The sequence below is a fragment of the Cyprinodon tularosa genome, unplaced genomic scaffold (genome assembly GCF_016077235.1).
Source record: "Cyprinodon tularosa strain WSP-4 unplaced genomic scaffold, ASM1607723v1 ctg813, whole genome shotgun sequence".
Taxonomy (NCBI): domain Eukaryota; kingdom Metazoa; phylum Chordata; class Actinopteri; order Cyprinodontiformes; family Cyprinodontidae; genus Cyprinodon; species Cyprinodon tularosa.
Genome location: NW_024039578.1, coordinates 301,077 through 318,524, shown reverse-complemented (window position 1 = coordinate 318,524; position 17,448 = coordinate 301,077). Strand labels below are relative to the sequence as shown.

The 17,448-nt window shown below is 43.5% G+C and overlaps 1 protein-coding gene across 1 annotated transcript; it reads right to left on the bottom strand.

The window, feature by feature from the left end:
• Positions 1 to 303: 303 nt before the first annotated feature.
• Positions 304 to 16,061, bottom strand: ythdc1 (YTH domain containing 1). Its single transcript, XM_038271984.1, has 16 exons — positions 15,863 to 16,061; positions 13,318 to 13,419; positions 8,792 to 9,078; positions 8,327 to 8,717; positions 8,188 to 8,250; positions 8,009 to 8,103; positions 7,733 to 7,841; positions 7,541 to 7,658; positions 6,529 to 6,613; positions 6,290 to 6,444; positions 4,769 to 4,848; positions 4,617 to 4,653; positions 4,471 to 4,510; positions 4,327 to 4,389; positions 935 to 1,123; positions 304 to 841 (listed from the first exon to the last, which is right to left on the bottom strand). The coding sequence occupies exons 1-16, from the start codon at positions 15,888 to 15,890 to the stop codon at positions 653 to 655; spliced, it is 2,031 nt and encodes a 676-aa protein (XP_038127912.1). The 5' UTR covers positions 15,891 to 16,061; the 3' UTR covers positions 304 to 652.
• Positions 16,062 to 17,448: the final 1,387 nt, after the last annotated feature.

Genomic DNA, 17,448 nt, shown 5'->3' with positions numbered 1-17,448 from the left:
TTTCAAGGACTTCGAAGGATCCAGTCTAGGTAGACCGCGTCCTTGGAGGACCCGTCGTAGGTTTTCGAACAGAGCCAATGTCTTCTTTTCCCCTGTAAAGGAGTTTAGGTTGTGATGATATAAAACCTGGAACTCAACGCTATTTCTGATATTTTTTTATTGAAAAAGTTTCCTGGATGGAAGAGAAACGTCTTCAAACTTGGAAACAAAAGCAACTTTTTTTGGTATGACAGATTTCCCCATGTGTGAGGATGGATACACAGTGACAACCAATCAGAAAGCATGAATACATTCAACAGGAAGTGACAAAGAGAAAAAACGTTTAATGTGAAGGAGTCAACAGGAAACAACATCCAACCATTCACAATAAAAATCAGCCTTTTTTTTCTGTCTAAGGGCCACAACCCTCATGTTGGCGACTACCAGCCTACAGCGACGACAGAGGGATTCTGGGAAATTAAGTCACAAGATAAAAAAGTATTTACATAGAATCTCAGATTAGAAGTTAAGAAACAATGAAACTTTATTTTGGAGGTAAACACTGAAGATGTCATCCTGGAGGTTGTTTTGCTTGGATGTTTATACATTATTTCAAAATGAACAGGAAACCAGTCAGTTGACTGTCAAAATAAGAGCGCCGACCACCATGTGATCACCTGCGGTACCGGCCCCTCTCCTTGTCCCTTTCTCTCTCCCTGTCTCGGTCCCTCCCTCGCTCTCGCTCCCTGTCCCGCCGCGGCCCCCCGCGGTCGCGTTCCCGCTGCCGCTCGCGCTCACGTCTGCTGCTCACCACCGCCTGAGTCCGCCGCAGGAAGTCGTCCACCCGCATGTCGTAGTCGTGCTGCGGGATAGGAGACAGGAAACGTTTCACCGATAACGTTCAGACAGCTGCAGCCGGACCCATTCAGTCTAACAGAACCAGAGCAGAACCTACCGGACTCGATGCAAAGGCGCGATGCTGCGGCAAACGCTGCTTGTCTCTGAAGCGAGGAGGTGGAGCCTCATGCGGGGGCAGGGATGGGTGATGGTGGTGAAAGGCCTGGTGAGGGGGAGGCGGGGGGTGGCTGTGGTGGTAGTAGGGGGGGTGGTGAGGGGGCTGCTGCTCCACGCTGGGGTACGCCGCCTGTCGACACAAACATGATCAATGGATGTTTCAGCACAGCTGGTTCTACTGGTACCACAAGAACCGCTTCTGGATGCTGACATCATCAAAATAAGATTCAATGGTTGGTTCTTTAAATCACTTGTAAAAATAAAAATAAAGATGATATATGCTGCTGTTCCAAAGAATTAAAGGGAAAGTCCGCTAATATTCAGAATTCAAACTTTTGTAAAAAATAAAATAAAATACTGTTCAATAAATGATCAGTGTTTTTAATTCAGAGTAATTTTCATCTGAATGTGCTTTACTGGAGGCATCCATGTTTGTCAAAGAACACTACTGCTACCTACTGGTTAGTGACGTCACGTGCGGTATCGGCTGTTGATCAAGTCCCAGTGCTGTATCTGGTGTTTGTCACAACGCGCTATTATCCAAGTCATCTTGAAAACATTCTTCTTCCAAATGTTGGCTACATATTACGGGTTTTTTCTCTGGCCAGAAGTTCGATGGCAAATCCTCCCTCTTCAAGTTGGCGATCCAACGACCAACCCGTCCGTGGAGGATCAGGAATCAGAAAGGTGGAATAACTCTTTTTTTCACTTTTACCCGATGTATTCCAGCATCCAGCTGCCATGCACGTGGGCATTGTCAGTTTCACTATAGCTCTGGTGAATTTCAATGGTGAAGTCCTCTGGAAATCTTCAATAATTGTTGTTGATTGCAGATGTGTCTAGTAGTTCCCATTGATTTAGCTTGGAAAGCGGGGAGAATGGCGCTAGGCTTACTGCACCGTGACGTCACTGCTGGAAGATGGCAGGAGGGAGGGGCTACTATATTTGGGCAAAAATGGCCGCTCCCAGACTTCGTAATCGTGACAAAAAATGAGGTCAAAGCATATAAAACGTCCACTTTGGTTCATCCAAAGCTGCGTCTGGATGACGTTCTGATTCGGTGGTATTTCCTGTTTAGATCTACCAGGCAAAGAGCTCCAATGCTGGGCAGTGGGCAGCGACAGACCAGGGTCTGTGCTGGAGGAAAGGGAGGATGACCAACAGTCCTCCTAGGACTATATTAAAACAGCTTTTTTTTTTTTTTAAGCCACCTAAAAACCTCTTCAGAGCATTCCTTATCTCTACCTTGTAAACATTATTTTCTCTAAATTCCATTTTAATTAAGAAAAGCTTCAACTCGGCTGCATTTTAACCTTTGTAACAAGTACAACCAATCCTTGATAGGTGATGCAATTTTACAGAAAAATTCTGTTATTTCAACTTCATTGATCACAAACAGCTGCTTGAAGCTGACACCCCACCCACGTGAAAAACATCAGCAAATAGATTGAATGGTTGGTGCTACGTTAGTGCAGATTTGTGCCGTTAAAATTATCCTTTGTGCTACTTTCATTTTAGAGATATTAATGATTATTTTTTTAGGTCATCCAGAGGTCACCATCCCCCCCATCAAGCTCCAATTTTATCCAAACTGGTCTACTTTTTTAGTGCTATGTTAGGGGGGATGGTGACCTCTGGATGACCTAAAAAATAATCTTTAATATCTCTAAAATGAAAGTAGCACAAACGATAATTTTAACGGCACAAATCGGCACAAACGAAGCACTAAAAAAGTAGACCAGTTTGGATAAAATCGGAGCTTAATGGGGGGATGGTGACGTCATCAGCCAAAAATTAAAATGATTATATCTTAAAAAGTAAAGCAGCACAAATGCAGCACTAACCATTCAGTCTATTTGCTGATGTTTTTCACGTGGGTGGGGTGTCAGCTTCACGCAGCTATCACAAACTCCTCAGCACCATGTAGTAGCAGGAGGTGAGAGAGGAGCAGAAGATTTCACTGCTGGCCACTTCCCTGCTTCCATAGAGATACTATAGAAGTCCAACTCTTGGTCTGAATGGACCATTATGATGATACTCAGTTATATCTGTCTATAAATCCAGATGAAGCTAACCCATTACATAGATTACTACATAAAAACCTGGATGACTCTTAACTTTCTGTTCCTGAATGCAAACAGTTGTAGTCTTTGGACCAGAGTCTTTGAAAAAGAAGCTGATTAGTCAGTCACTTCATTTGGATTAAACTGATTTCAGATAATGAAGTAAAAAACCTGTCATTTAAATCCCAGATCAAAGAGGTTTCTAGAATTTCCTTCTTTCATCTGTGGAACATTGCTAAAATGAGAAATCTCCTGTCCAGGGGTGATGCTGAGAAACTAGTCCATGCATTTGTTACTTCAAGGCTGGACTATTGTAATTCTTTACTATCAGGAAGTCCACAAACTGTAGTTAAAAGCCTTCAGCTGATCCAAAATGCTGCAGCCAGAGTTCTGATGAAAATGAAAAAGAGAGATCATATCTCAGACACCCTGTCTACTTTTAAGGCTAGGCTTAAAACTTTCCTTTTTGATAAAGCTTCTAGTTAGAGTGGCTCAGGTTATCCTGAGCTATCTCTATAGTTATGCTGCTATAGGCTTAGACTGCTGGAGGACATAGGGACCCCTTTTTCATCATTCTCTCTTTTCTCCCATTCTACAGTCTTTACAGTATTTTCGGTGACTAGTCCCGTTTCTCTCCGGGCTTAGTTTTAACTGTGATTAATGGGATATTCTCTCCATCATCCCTTTGATATTATATCTGGCACAAAGCTGATCTACCAAACCATTTTCCCCATAGAGCCACCTGTGGTAGTTTATTGTTACCCTTTTTGCTAACAAAGTGTTTATAAATCAGGGCTTAAATGTTTGTTTTCTATGTCTGCTTCTGTCTCCTTGAACCCCAGTGGGCCTCAGCAGATGGCCGCTCACACTGAGCCTGGTTCTGCTGGAGGTTTCTTCCTGTTATAAAGGAGATCTTCCTCTCCCCTGTCGCTACCACATTAACCTCCTTAGCTTAGTTTAGACTCTGATTGGTCCAATTTAAAACAGTAAAACTGAAGATTTATAGCAGGTTGGACCAGCATCAGAATATGAGCCGTCTGTATGTTGATGAGCTGCTAACAGCGGATTATTTCAGCTGAATGCAAAATCCTTTAATCAGGTGGGTTAAATTAATCGCACTGTTCTGTTCAGGTCCGTTTTTCCGGAATTAAAGAAAGGAGGATTCAGCCCTAACAGGACCAAACTGGCACTAGTTTCATCCCCAGAAAAAACCAGAACCTCTTAAGACAAAAAGCGTTTGGACTTGAAATGATCCTATCTAGAACCGTACCAGAGTCTGCCAGGGAGCTGGAGGCCCGACGTTGTGGTGGTAGTCCCTCATGTAGTCGTAGGACTGAAAACAGAACGCAGGTTAACATCAGTAATGGGAGAAAACGCCGACGTAACGCCAACGTTAACTTGTAGCCGGACTCACCCCGTTCAGGAACACGTCACGCCTCACGCCAGAAAATCTCCTGCAGGGGTTCAAAACAGATAATCAACTTGGGTCAAACTTTGTGGTTTAAAACAGTGGTTTAAAAAAGTGGCCCCGCCCACTGCCAGGGGAGGGAGACCTCTCACCTGTCCACCGGCTGGCTCCGTAGGTCCGGAATGAACCCTGATAATGAATTAAAAGTTAAACAGTAGTTATGATCGTCAGCGAGATCAGTGACAGGTCCTGGAAGCAGCTACCAGGCTAGGCTAACCAGGCCAACTATGTTTGGATGAAGCACCTGCTCGCTGCCCGAAGTCCGGCAGACCGTCGGCGCGCGGCCTCTTCCTGCCGTGCAGGTCGTACTCTTCAGGTCGACGCCTAAGTAAACAGGTTAGATTTCAGACAAACACACACGGACAGAGACGCAAACACAACGTAAAGGCAGACACCAAAAATCCCTGAGCGTCGTCTGCAGGCGCCTGAACGGAGGAGCAGGAGCAGAGTGACCCAGAGTGAAGCATGCTGGGTAAGAAAGGCAGCCGTCTCCATGGTGATGAACCCCGGTAGGTTACTGGAGCGAGTCATTCCTGGATCCCATCAACATGGCGACTGCAGGCCTACACTGTGGTGCTGAACCCGTCACCGTGGCGACGGCACCCCGAAGCATCCACTGAGCTGCGGTGACTGTGATCCTGCTCCACCAGGCACCTGCTCACATTACCATCCTCACACTGGCTGCTACTGGTCCCACTGGTCCTCCTGCAGGCCCTCTGATCCAGATTCTGGTTCTGACCCAGTTGCTTCACACTTTCTCTCTTTCACACACACAGCAATAAGGAAAACAAAGAAGAAGAAGCCTCTGGAAGGACAACATACCGCTGCTCGTGCCGTTATGAGGGAGGGGCAACACTTTCTAACAAACAGTTTCTCTCCTCATCAAGTCCATTTTAAGGCTTTAAAAGACCCTCTTATTTTGAAAGGGTGAGGGGGATGATGGTGATGATGATGGTGCAGTCCTGTTAACCAACACTGAAAGCCCCGCCCCCTGTGAGCCAAGCCCCGCCCCTCCCTCCATACCAACAGTCCTGAAAACAGAAACAAGGTTTCTGTCGGGCGTCCATCGGCTGCAACAGTGTCCTTTCATGTGGGGGGGGCGGGGTGCTCCTTCTGTTAGTCCAACTTTTTTATTCCAGTCCTTCATTTCTGTAATTTAGCTCACAGAAAGCAGGAAGCCCCGCCCCCTGGCCACACCCACCTGCTCAAAAACCAGAAACAGTTCTACCTCCCTCATCCCCCCACATCAGTCCAGCCATCGTCCTTTCTGCTTTTATTCTGAAAGGGTCAGCCACAGTCCGACTACCCGCCAAACTTTCCTCTTTTTTTTTTTTTTTAAGCTCCTGAAGGATCAATTTCCTGCAAAGACAAAGATCTTAAACAGAAATTTTGCAACAACAGAGAAACTTAATTTCCTTCCTGAGCCGTCTGGATTTTAGAAAGCGAGGTGTGATGGTGGATCACAGCTGGCTCTACGTTAAGCTTCAGGCGTTGATGAAATCAGAATCAAATTTAACTTCAGATTAAATTAATCTGTTGGACCTGAGGAATTCTACTTCCTGCCTGACTCAAAAACTTGGACCAGATGCAGAATGGCCGACGCTCCGGCGGGGAGACTCCAGAAACAACAACAACCAGCGATCGGCTTCAGGAAGCTAGCCGCCGCCGCGGGCTGCGGCCGTCTCCGTGGTCCGGCAGCAGGTGGCGCCGTGGTTGCAGCAGAAGAACAGGAAGCGGGGGGGAAGGAGCTTGATGATTGGCTAACCTTCCCGGTTCACGCTGCGGAGGTCGGCCTCTCGGCCGTAGCTCTGACGGGGTCCGACGCTTGTGATGGACGCGACGAGCCACGTGGTGAACGTCCACGCTCTCGTCCAACGGGAACAAAGCGCAGAGCTGAGCGCCGACCTTCGGCTGGATCTCCTGAGAGGGACGGATAAAGCAGGACTGTTAAAAGGACGACCTCCCTTTGAGGTCGGATCGCAACCAGAACCGGAAGGTGCAGACCTGTCCGTCTCGTCCGATTTTAACGGGCTTGTGGTCGTTCCAGGGGTTGGACAGGTGGGCCGTCTTTATGAATGGAAGCTCCCTCCTGCAGACACAAACAAAGCTCGTTAAAACCTTCTAAAGAAATTCACTTTTTAAATACTTTTAACCCTGTCTACTTTTAAGGCTAGGCTTAAAACGTTTCTTTTTGATAAAGCTTCTAGTTAGAGTGGCTCAGGTTATCCTGATCTATCTCTATAGTTCTGCTGCTATAGGCTTAGACTGCTGGAGGACATAGGGACCCCTTTTTCATCATTCTGCTTCATTCTATCTCTATTCTCCCACTCTGCAGAATCTGTTAGTTCAATCTCTAACGTTCTGCTCTCTCTGCTTTTTCTCATAGTAGCTTCATCTGGTCTGTTCCTGTTTGGCTGTGACTCCATCCTGGAGAGAAATATCAGCTGTGCTGCTGCCATCAACACCTTTGTTTCTAGATGTTGGAGCTTGGCCTGTTTTCCAGTGTAGTCCTGTTTCTCTGACTGTGACTAACTGGATGTGCTCTCTTCATCCTCTGACATGGGAGCTGGCTCGGAGCTCGTCTGCCTGGCTGTGTGTTTCCTGGACGGGGCCGCCTGTGGAGCTGGTTGACAGTTGCCTTTTGTATCTATGCTTCTTTTTCTATGTCTGCTTCTGTCTCCTTGAACCCCAGTCTGCCTCAGCAGATGGCCGCTCACACTGAGCCTGGTTCTGCTGAATGTTTCCTTCTGTTAAAGGGGAGGTTTTCCCCTCCACTGTCGCTACAAGCATGCTTAGTGTGAGGGATTGCTGAAGAGTCAATGAGTCGATGCAATCAGCTGGTTTTCCTTAGATAAATTGATTTTTTTTTTTTGTCTGTATGATCAGATGAACTGTAAAGTGCCTTGAGATGACGCGTGCTTTGAACTGGTGCTATAGAAATAAACTGAATTGAACGGAACCATCCGGTTCTGGCCCAACAAGACCAGAACTTTAATAGTTCAGTACCAGCGGTTACCTGCAGAGCCAATCGATCTTGAAGACTCCACCCAGCATTTTAGCGTTCATCCCGGCAGGAAGGACCCAGTGGATCGGAGAACCGCCGTGATGAGACTCTGACGAAAGGCGAGCAAAACCTAAAGGGAGAATGGAACCGATGAAAGCGACGAAGAGGAAGGAGAACGGAGCTACGCGTAGAACGGGGAGGTACCTTGAAACTTTCCGCTCTCTCTGACGGAGAAGATGAGGATGACACTCCGGGCCGAATGGAAGGCAGCATTCAGCTTCTTCTCATTGACCGGCAGCGTGGACCAGACACCCTGCGGATCGGTCACAGTCATCAGAACCACAGGGAACAGAACAAGACAACAAGAGATGCATATTGTAAGAAAACTGGAAACACAGGAACTAAAAGTATCATTAGAACCAAAAAACACCCGGAGGGGATGAACGACCCGAAGAACCGAGGAGGAAGGACAGAACCAACCTTTGCTTTGGCCAGAGAAACGTTCTCATGGTTGTTGCTCTTAATGAGGAAGAACCGAGCATCTCTGAGAATGTATCGCAGCTGAGTGATGGGATCTGTAAAGACAGGAAGGCGGGTCAGAACCGACCCGATACGGACCCCGATAAAAACACCCTGAGGAGCGATCAAAGCGTTCTTACTCTCCATTCCTTTGCGAACGGCTCGAACAGACGAGGACAACTTCTCCCTCTTCTTCTCTGATCCTGTCAGGATAAAGGAGGACATCAGAGCGAAGTTCAGCCGCGCTGGGAAATGAGAAGCTCCCGTCACCGTGGTTACCTGATCCTTCGGAGGCGGAGCCCGACCGCGCCGACTCGCCATCGGAGAAACTGACGGAAGAGGAGCGAGAGTCGCCCGCCTCGCTCCGGGTGTCGTAGTCGTTCCCGTCCCCGCCGTGACGCTCGTCATACTCTTCTTCCTCCTCCTCGTCGTCCTCCTCTTCCTCCTCCTTTTCACCTTCCTCCTCCTCGTCTTCCTCCTCTTCCTCTTCCATGCCCTCCTCCCCCTCTTCCTCCTGATTATCTTCATCCTCCTCCTCCTCCACATGTGAACCGGCCGGGGAGGAGCTTCCCGACGCCGGCTCTGAGCTGTACTCTGCCTCTTCCTCCTCCTCTGATTGGTCCTCGCCATGAGGGGAGGGGCTTGCATGCCTGCTGTCACGCCGCAGCTTCTAAACACGAATAAAAAGTGATTATCTGAGCGCTGATTAGCAGCAAGCGAAGCCATCATCTGGCATCAGCTTACCTGACTCAGACTCTCCAGGCCCCTCTGGGGCTCCCTGCGCCGTCCCTCCTCAGGGGCACGGCCCCGGGGCCCCTCTCGGGCTCCTCGCCGACTCTTTCGATCCTCGTAGTAGCTGTGGTGATAGGTGGTGGCATGGCGACTGCGAGGACTAGACACCTTCTTGGAGGACAACGATGAGCTTACGCCCCTCTTAGTGGAAGCTGAAGACCTGGAGGAGGTGCGACCTAAAGAGGGGCGGAGCCTCTTCATATCCTGGCTGTTGGAGCACTCGCTCTTCCTCTTTGTTCCTGACAGACCAGAGTGAGGGTTAAATACTGCAGTGATAAGAAAAACCTTCAGTACGAGCCGTCTGACAGCGGCTCCTCGACTCAGAGGTGAAATCAGAATCAGAAATACTTTAATAATCCCAGAGAAAAGGCAATTACTTAATGGATTAAACTGAAATGGTTTAATCTTAAATTTTAAGCTTGGATCTGATGGATTAGAACAGAAATTTGTCCATTTGGATTCGCCATGTCAGAACCAGCGATGGACAAAATATCGATAATCAGTCAAATCTTACTCAACTAAAAGTAAAAGTTACACAGTCAAAAATCCCACGTTAAAGCATTGAAGTATTCACCTTTGAAATAATTTAAGAATTCAAAAGTACATGGATTTAAAAGTACCTGAATATTCATATATATTAGTATATTTCTGTATAATATTTAGAGTTCTATAAGAACCTTGTAAGTTCCGGAAACCACCACTGATGCATTGAAACAAAGCTATAAATTCTAAACTTAAGCATAAAACATGACAGCTATTTTGATTATTTATTCTTTAAAAACAAATAAAAAAAGAAAACAAGAGTGTCTTAAAGCTACAGTATGTAATTTTCAGCGACATCTAACGGTCAGACTGCAGACTGCAGCAACATGAACATCTCCCCCCCACCGCTTCTCCCCCCCAACAGTACGGCGAGCGTTACGGTACAAAATGTCTTCCACGACGTCCTTCTCAAGTGATGAGGTTTGTTTACATAGATAATTTTACAGATAGTATTTCATTAGTCTGTGTAGGGTATAGATTTCATGTAGACTTGAACAACTTGCCGTAGTTACTTTCGAGCGTAATGGGCGATCTCGCAATCGCTAGTTTGTTGGCTCTGCGCTGCCGTAGCACAAAGATGTCTGCCTCCATGGCTGCGAGACCCGCTCCTATGTAATTATAAATAACGAATTCTAAGGCAACGCAAATATTAAGGTTAAGAGGCTGAGCTCGTAGATGATGATAAATAACATAGTTATGTATATTACATTTCTGACTGTATAGCCCTGTAATTATTACACACTGTAGCTTTAATCCTCAGAACACTTTCATCACACTAATTAAAAATCAGCGGGGTCTGAATAAAGAAAATGATCAACCAGAAAAGATCCGAATACATTTTTATTTAGAATCTGTTACATTAAAGAGAATTTAACGCTGAAATAAAATTTGAAGTAGAGAACAACAATCATTCAGTTTGGTATATAGACAATTTCCGGAGTCACATATTTTATTTATTTATTCTATGTCTTAATGTTGGCAGTGGGCTTTAGGCTGCCCTGCAAGGCTTTAAACCTGGGTTTAACCGGAGACTAAGCCATTCTCAAGCACATATCAAGGTGCTCATTCTGAGCCTGGATCCAGATTTATTGTTGATTCTGTTCATGGTGGAGAATCCTGCTTCACAGCAGCAGGTTGAGCCAAACATCCTCTAAATGTGCAGGGTCATCTTTGAGCACGCCATTTCACTTTTCTTTCACCAGTTCACCGCAGTTCTTCCAGCAGTCCACACTTTCTCTGCTCTCTTTTTCTCATGGTCTTCTCCTTCTTTCCCATCGCCCGGCTTGCCACAGGTTTGCCTGCTGTGTCTAAAAGTAGCAGCAGCAGCAACCCAGACTGACAGCTCATTGGCTCATTTGGATCACGTGCAGCCTGGAGCCGGACGCTCCCCAGGGCTTTACCGTATTAACTGGAGAAGCTGCGCAAATGAAATTAGACAGTTGTCGGAAAATGTGGTAATTTACAAATGTTTAAAATCAGGTTGGGTCCAGATTAGCCAGCAGGTGGGTCCGGATCCGGACCATACTCCACTAATGCGTGACCTCTGGAATTTATTAAACTATTAAATCTATTAACACAAAGAAATTAAGATATAAATACACATGTTAAGCTAAAAGAAAGAAAGAGCTAAGTTAAAACTGAAGCAAAACTTATTGTTCATATGCATCAGGGCAGATTCACAGGACCTAGTGTAGCAAACAACATGTGCAGATGGAAGGCTGAGGATGACCTTGCTCGAACACACACACAGAAAGAGCTGATTTCATAGAAGCAGAAAAACAGGAAGCAACTCCATCCATGGAGATAGGAATGTAGGGAGTATGATCACTCTGTGGGACTGTCTGTGTGAAACTGTAAGATTCTCCTTGATGAAGATAATAAAAAGAGCGTGTGTTGGAGAGGAGGTCAGAGTTGCTCTTCGCAGACGCTGATGCTGCTCTCCCTTTGCTAAGGCCAATCCAAGTTTCATTGTCCCGCCGCTTTATTTAACTCCATCTAAGTTAACCTGCACTCAATCAACGGACCCAGGGAAGCCAAGATGGCTTTCAACAGAAACTAAAACTGTGATTTGAGACTCATGCTACTGAACAACTTGGCCACATGGCAACAACTAACACCTTAATAAAATTATAAAATACTAATAATATCTGCTGTTTCTCACATTTGTGGAACGTGATTAAAGGTTTAGAGGATGATCTTTTATTTCCAGGGGGATCATTACAATCAGTGGTCCTCCTAACTGTCAATCATTCTGGTGATACGTTTACATCAGTTCTGACACGCAACAGGCAGCTAATATTAAAGGAGAAGTTCGGTTTTTTACACTTTTAGCCCATTTTCTGTAGTGTCCAGGATGAAATCGAATGATCGACACCAAAAGTTTGACAATTGCTCCTGTCTCTGCTTTTTGGCTCATGCAGAATCCCCCCCTGGCTGCTTTAGAATGGCTTGCATAGAGCATGTCCGATAATGTCCTTAAAACAACCTTAAACGTTCTTTTTTTAAAATATGCTACTCACTGTGTCGTCAGCGCTGTTCAGTGACGTTCCAAAAAAAGTTTCGTGAAGAAAAAACGTTCCTGTAGTGTTTTATTTAGCATTTTGTAAATCCCATTGAGTTCTGTAGGAATAGTCAATATTCCGCTGCCACCGGAAACGGAAATGGGGCCTGTTTACACAGTTGTAGTCTTTTCGCTTCACTCTGTGTACTCCGACGTCGAGAATCAAGAATCCACCTTTCGTATTCCATTTTCAGAGTTTTTTAAAGTGTTTAACAGAGACGTTAGCACCTCGACGTCGGAGTACACAGAGTGAAGCGAAAAGACTACAACTGTGTAAACAGGCCCCATTTCCGTTTCCGGTGGCAGGGGAATATTGACTATTCCTACAGAACTCAATGGGATTTACAAAATGCTAAATAAAACACTACAGGAACGTTTTTTCTTCACGAAACTTTTTTTGGAATGTCATTGAACAGCGCTGACGACCCGGTGAGTAGCATATTTAAAAAAAAGAAGGTTTAAGGTTGTTTTAAGGACATTATCGGACATGCTCTATGGAAGCCATTCTAAAGCAGCCAGGGGGGATTCTAAATGAGCCAAAAAGCAGAGACAGGACCAATTGTCAAACTTTTGGTGTCGATCATTCGATTTCATCCTGGACACTACAGAAAATGGGCTTAAAGTGTAAAAAACCGAACTTCTCCTTTAAGGTGTAATAAACTAACACATCATCAATGATAATTATCCTAACAGTTGGTAAGCGCTGCCTTCTGTAACTCAAAGCAATTTCTCTTGTCTGAGTAAGACCAGAGAAATTAACTTAAAATGTCAAAAACCCTCTGGCAAATATGTTCGGTTTTAAACATCTCCTTCCAGCCGCCACCAACAGTAGCAGAAATCTGCAAAGAGGCTCTCGGGCCTGAGGCAGCTGCTGCTGGGGATTCCCAGTGACAGCGCAGCGCCGGTATGTGGGGGTCTGAGCGGCTCCCACAGAGAAATAATCTTTGAAGGCAGGATGGTAATCTGGATGAACTGACTGCACAGACCATGTTTTCAGGAGGACTTTCTCACTTCAACATAGATTCTAACTACTTTCTACCCGCTGATCACAGCTAATATAGCCGCCATTGTTCCAGGAAAAGAAAGGATAGGGTAGCTCCGCCCACCGCGCATCAGACCCACTTTTCGACCAAGCAGCTAGAGCAGCAAAGATGCTTCAGCCGCGGGTCAGAACTGAACTTCTACAAGCATCAAAAATGAAGCAGCACGTGCGTTTTTGCTGCGTCTGAAGGTATCATGAGGCAGAACCGAGCTTCAGGTGATTAGACCAGAACAGAGCTTTGATCTTTAGAGATTTATAACATCATACATCTAAAAGGCCATTCTAGTCCAGATTCTGGAACTGAGTCCAGACCTGTTGTACAACGTTTGGTACCTTTCTTGTCACTGATCTCTCGCTCAGTCTCTGGGTTGTACAGCTCGTCATCCTGATCCGGAGCTTCGGTCAGTAGATCCTCCAGAACGTTGAGTTCTCCATCTGAAACCAGAACATAATTGCTTTCTGACAAACTGCAGCACTAAGGAATCTTATGCTAGTTATTACGGCCTACTTCACGCGTTAATGAGGCATTATTTGCTGTTTGGGTTCAGTATTTAACCCAACCTGATGAGAAATGAGATAAAGGCAGACAGCCACAACCTGTTCTAATGAGTCAGGACTCCTCCTAGCTTTCCATCCAAATACAAACTAACTGCTAACTGTTTCTAAGCCAAAACAAGGCTTTGTTTTGGTCCTGGAACTCAACGCTATATCTGACATTTTGAATTAAAAAAGCTCCCTGAATGGAAAGAGAAACATCTTCAAACTTGGAAAAAAAAGTCCAGTGGATTGTTTTTTTATTATTATTACGTTTTTGGAACATTTATTAGAAAAAAGAGAAGTAATTCTGTTAAAGCAATGCATGCTGGGATAGTCTGTTTATCAACTATCCTATTATTGTATATACAGGATTGTTTTTTTCTATTATAGAGCGGGATTTCTTTGAGCCTGAGGGAAGGGTTGTTCCTGCTTTCTAGAAATAAGTGACGCAAATAAAGAGCTACGACGAAGTTGATAAAAACATTAACGAGCTGTCATAAATCTATTGTCTGGACTTGATCGTTTAATTCAGTCTAGAAGGGAAGACGGAAAATCAGCATATTTGATAGGTGGACACGGTTTCATCAACGGGGTGGAGATCCCTCCAACTTTTGGTCCAGAGGAGTTTAGCTTTCCTGTTTGATTCACTTTATTGTTCCAAGAATGTATATTTTGATGCAATATAATATTTAGTTCCTTAACAAGGTGCTGGTCCACAAGATTTTTTTAACATTTGCCTTCGTTGACCGAGCATTTTTTACTTATTCATTAAACTCGTAGGGAAGCAGCTGTTCCAACCCTTGCATTTCCTAATTCTCCCGATTGGTGTTCAACTTTACACGGGCGAATAAAGTGAATGTGATCGGTCGATTATCAACGGGGTGGGATTGTTGTGACGGAAGGTTCGCAAGCAAGTTTGGTTGTGGCCGGTTTGTGGGAAGCATCTTGCTAATCAGTTAGCAACTTAGTGCTAGTAGGTTCCCAATGGGAAGTTCCATTGGGACCAAGTAGCACTAAATTGGTGACTTAGAAACAACGCTGTCAAGGAACGCTATGGACAGCGGAAACATGCAAGAGGAGGAGAGTTTAGTGTCGGAGGTCGTGGATGAGTCTCCTCGGTCATCCATTTTTTATTTAGAGGAGGAAAGCGGGGACGAAGATGTTGTGGAAGAGGACGCCAGGGCGGCAGAAGCTTGGTTTGGTGTAGAAGGCTTCCAGCCGTACATGTTTGAGCCCTTGCCTCGCAACGCTGCCAGTTCTGTTAGCTCTACGCCTGCTGAAGACACAGACGTCCATCCCCGTGAACAATGGGACGCAACTCAATGGGAAAGGAAAGGATTCTGGTTTCAACCGTTGCGTATATTAGCTGCGACACATGAATCAAGATGCTATGACCGAAAACATTTGACAGATAACCGTTGATATATGATTGGCCGAATTTAGGTGTTCAGGCTGACGTAGAACTAACTGGCCTGCAGAAGATAATGAAAAAAACTAACAGATTTTTTTAGACAGGATTTTTTTTCAAAATAGAAAACTTCTAAATTTTGGGACAATATGGTCTGATAAACAGTACATTTTTAAACCAGAATGATTTGACATTTAGATATTAGTTCCCTACAACTTTAAAGGTTAAATCTTTCCAGGGGGATTCATAATATGTTAAAAAGGAAAGCTTTGTTTCCATCTGTAAATTCTGATTTATATTTCTTTCAGGAGTCTCATTCAACTGTTACTGATGTGAAGTTTTGGAAATCCCAGATGGGGGAACTTTTCTCATGGTTCCGAGCATTCTGCAAGAGTTATGACATGAAAACAGATGTAAACAGGGAGAAAAGTCCGTCTATATTAGCTGCCATTTTTATTTTCAAATTGCGATGCTTGGTTCCGTTTTAACTTTATGCGCAGTCTCCAGCAGATACACTAAAAAACAAAATCAAAACGACCCCAATTTAAAGTATTCTCCGTCTAAAAAACAACTGATTGAGATTATTAATTAATTTTATCACAGTTAATCAAGGATCTCAGCTAATCTTAATAATTTTAAACAGGAAAGATAATTATTCATTTGTAAACAGTCGACTATGGATCAAACGAGTTGGTCAATAATCTGGAACAAAGACGTGGCCGCGTTAGCATTAGCTGCTAGCCGTTTCCTTAGTGGCTAGCAGCTTTAGCTTCGCGAGTGTTAAACATCAGATTATTAACAGAAATATATCAGATATACATGTCCAATATCTCTTGGATATTTTGTAGGTTTCTGTTTTTTTTTTTTTTTTCCAAGCAGGTTTTGTCAACAAATACGTCATTGTTGTTGCAATGCTAAGAGCTAGCGGCCCACCTTTGTCCTCGCGCCGGTCGGCCGCCATGACGGGGACTGTGACGTCCTGCTCTCTCCGGCGCTGGAAACTGAGGGACCGCCTGACTTTACCGGGATTAAACAAGACAACCCAGCGGGATGACCAGTGAAACCACCGGAGGGACCGAATGGCGGCCTGTGTCTGTAGCTGGAGCTTCCTTTTTTTTTTTTTTTTTTTTTTTTTTTGCTTCTTCTTCTGGGGTGTAAAATATCCACACGGCGAACTGGCGCCACCTACCGGTAAAGATGGAGAATCGGGTCAGAAACGCAACAAGTAAATATGATGAAATCTTTCATTTGTAGATAGAACCAAACCCATTTCCAGGTCACCACTTTTGGCTGAATTAATCTTTTAATTTTCATATTTTCCTCAAAAATAGAGGACCAGTTCTTTCCTTTGATCTTTCTCTTTCTGAAGTATTAACATCAAATCCAGTCTAGAGCTTTGCAGTTATATGGGCAGGATTGAGGGAAAGTCTGAAATAAAACTCGATCAGGCTATCTCTGTCCATCACGTTTTATTCCTTTGAAAAGGTGCGCTGTGTGTAGAAAGATTATGTTTTAATATTTTGTGCACACGTTATAAATATTGTCTAGCCACAAATTAGTATTTCTTTGAAAAAAAAAATTGTGGGAACAAATGAACAAATTTATGTTTTTTGGGAACAAATTTTCATTTTGTGTGAACAAATTAGTATTTATTATATATACGTTATATATATCTTCTAGCGACAAAAATTATAAAAAATTAACATTTTGTGTGGACAAATTAGTATTTATTGGGAACAAATGAATATTTTGTGGGAACAAATTATCATTTTGCACGAACAAATTCGTATTTATTTGGGAAAAAATTATGTTTTGTGGGAACAAATTAATATTTTGTTGGAACAAATTATCATTTTGTGTGAACAAATTAGTATTTATTGGGAACAAATGAATATTTTGTGGGAACAAACTTTCATTTTGTGCGAACAAATTAGAATTTATTTGGAACAAATTAAAATTTCATGGGAACAAATGAATATTTTGTGCTAACAAACTAGTATCTATTAGGAACAAATTAACATTTTGTGTGGACAAATTAGTATTTATTGGGAACAAATGAATATTTTGTGGGAACAAATTATCATTTTGCACGAACAAATTCGTATTTATTTGGGAAAAAATTATGTTTTGTGGGAACAAATTAATATTTTGTTGGAACAAATTATCATTTTGTGTGAACAAATTAGTATTTATTGGGAACAAATGAATATTTTGTGGGAACAAACTTTCATTTTGTGCGAACAAATTAGAATTTATTTGGAACAAATTAAAATTTCATGGGAACAAATGAATATTTTGTGCTAACAAACTAGTATCTATTAGGAACAAAGTAATATTTTGTTGGAACAAATGATCATTTTGCACGAACAAATTCGTATTTATTTGGAAAAAAATTATGTTTGGTGGGAACAAATTAACATTTTGTGTGAACAAATTAATATTTATTGGGAACAAATGAATATTTTGTTGGAACAAATTATCATTTTGTGTGAACAAATTAGTATTTATTGGGAACAAAT